The sequence below is a fragment of the Octopus bimaculoides genome, chromosome 4, assembly GCF_001194135.2.
Source record: "Octopus bimaculoides isolate UCB-OBI-ISO-001 chromosome 4, ASM119413v2, whole genome shotgun sequence".
Lineage (NCBI taxonomy): Eukaryota > Metazoa > Mollusca > Cephalopoda > Octopoda > Octopodidae > Octopus > Octopus bimaculoides.
The window spans coordinates 41,118,982-41,121,669 of NC_068984.1; the positions used below are offsets into that span (position 1 = coordinate 41,118,982).

The following is a 2,688-nucleotide window of genomic DNA, read 5'->3' on the forward strand; positions in this document are numbered from 1 at the left end:
GTGGGATTCCGTAAAAAGAAAAAAAATTTAAAAGGGGGGGGGGGTATACCCAGATTACATATACTCCATCTCCACCACTGTAAGAGCGTATAGACAAAAATATAAGTACATTTCGTGGTTTCCATTTCAGTTTTTTATATTTTCTAAAAATTTGTTTCGATGTGTTACTAGAATTAAAAAAAAACCCACTTCCCTCTATGTAAGCAAATGAGAGATAAGCGTACTGATACCTGTCAGATAGATACAGTGTTACATTGCCGGGGAGGGGCATAAGTGCACAGATATTTGAGTCAGTGAGGTATGCGCGCACGGTATGGTGGGATTTTTTCTTTTTTTTTTCTAGTTTGGTTCACAAATTCTACAGAAGAAATTGATTTTTTTTCTTTTCTATTTTTTTTGTTGTTTTATGAATGTTGATACTTCACAATATTCATAAAAATAAAATATACCAACAAGACTAACGAGGGGAAAAAAATTGAATATGTTCAACACAAATTAAATAGTACGCTTGCTATGCATTGATAAAATTACAAGATCCCCCCCCCCCACCGTAAAAAGCGTCAATGTTCATAAAATTTCTAGTTATACAGCGAGATAAAAGTGAGAAATTTAATTTCATTAATAAGTAAATCGAACATTTGCTGCACTGTATTTCTATGACCACGCTTCTAGTTGTAATACTGAAATGTAAAGAAACTCGCTGTTTGATTGTATAGAGCAGTCGTGGACAACCTGAGCCCACGGTATTTTCTGAATGGTATACCTAAAGAAAAATTACCTTGAATCTTTTTGGCAATGCGGTCCGCCTACGGATGAGCCACTCTCATGCAGGCCCACACCTCGGAAGAGGAGGCTCATCGGAAAACACACTACTTACTTTTCAACAAACGCAACACAACGTATTTTCCTTGCATAATGTATCTAGGACAATATTATAGCGTGTTCTTTTATTAAAACGATATTTGTGTGTCTTGAAAGAGATTTGGCTCTATTTCTAGCACGTCAGTAGACTACATTAGAGTTTGTTTTTTGTTTTTTTGTCGGGCGCTGGATTTGTTTTGGTGAAAAGTGAAACTTACATGTGCAAAATAGGACTTGTGCCTTCTCGCTTCGCTCATACAAGATTTTGTTAAGAGCACTTTAGCCACTCAATGTAGAAAAATATCCAATGACTACTCAGTTTGTTATTCTACCTCATAAAAATTCTACATTTTCTACTCAATAATTTGTCTAGTGTTACCAAAAACAAAATTCTAAAAATAGCCGCCTTAATTTTGATATGGTGTTAGCGGATCGCATGCAAAACTAACCGTAGTACAGTGTGGAAAAATAAATTCTTCCGCGGTTATCAAAGATACCGTCAAATATCGCTCAAAAAATACATTTACTGTCATAAAAAAAAAAAACGCATGGACATATAGTAAGGTAGTATTAAATATACAGTGAATGCAAAAATGCAGAATAGTCAGGGCTGGAATGCCCTGATTCTAGGTCTGTTCATACAGGGCTGACCTGAGGCTAAAAAAATAACTACCTGAATTGACAACCAACTTATATAGGTTTATATCTAAACGTTAGTTTACATTTAAAATCAAGTGTGAATCAGTCATTTGGATACGTTTTTATTGGTCCTAACCAGTGGTATGTCACAGTTTTAACATAACAAAGCATCAGGTATGTTGCATACAGACTGCGATTGTTATCAACAACAACGGGGTAATTGTTATTCTACAACAATAGACAGCAGTCACAGTAGCAAGTTTTCACATGGGTAGTACTTTGAAAGGAAATCTGATACTTAAAATGTAAAAGAAACGTTCGTAGTCGAAAAAATATTAACACAAGTCCCCTTCCAGTGTTCTGAATTTAAATCTAGCGGTGTTATAACTTTATTTTCCTCCGAAGTCAATAAAATGAATTCTAGTTCGATTCGATTGTCAATGCTTTTACACAAAAATTGTTACCATCATTATTGTTATTGTTGTTGCATAAACTAAACAACTGATTAAGCGTCAGAAAGATAATGATTTCTTTCTATATTCTAAAGAAATATCATTAAATAGAGGCCAACAAAATAAATACAATAAAATGTAAATGGGTTATACTGAATCAAAAATAAACTCAATTACATCGTCACATTCACACCTGTATAACTAAATACAATTAATATCAACAACAACAAAATATAGATTTTAATTTGTAGAGTAGTAAGAAGGAAGAAAAGTAATCTCTTTCATGTACTTACATTAAAATATAGTTTCTAGCGATACTCCACAACCTTCAAGGTATTTTGACTCCAAGATCAAATGAACCTGAATACACAAAATAAAAATTGAAGATTAAATGGAATTCAAAAGGGGTAGATAATCTATCCTTACTTCCTGTTTCCAATATCCGGTAGCCATTAGCACATGGTGTATATTGTGGAAAGTAGCAACGTGTTAGTCTACGATGTCGACGGCTAAATCAAGAAAACGAGCTTATATAGACGTTGAGAGCAGATTTGAGAATATTGGATCAAGTGATGATTCTGATGTCTCAGACGATGAAGGAAATTCCTTTTATTCTAAAAGTCTTGTTAGTGAAAAGTTAATTGAAGAATGGCAAGATAAAATCTCTAAACCCACGCCAACTTTACTTCATGATATTATCGGTGCTTTTGCTGGCGCAGTTGAACAGATTCAAGAT

The 2,688-nt window shown here is 34.0% G+C and overlaps 1 protein-coding gene across 1 annotated transcript in view; it reads left to right on the top strand.

Moving 5' to 3' along the window:
* Positions 1 to 2,451: 2,451 nt before the first annotated feature.
* The window catches only part of LOC106881651 (nucleolar complex protein 2 homolog), a 2,174-nt gene continuing 1,937 nt past the window's right edge, over positions 2,452 to 2,688 (top strand). Inside the window, exon 1 of the mRNA XM_052967628.1 lies at positions 2,452 to 2,653. Within this exon, the coding sequence (XP_052823588.1) occupies positions 2,452 to 2,653 (202 nt within the window). The remainder of the gene's footprint in view (positions 2,654 to 2,688) is intronic.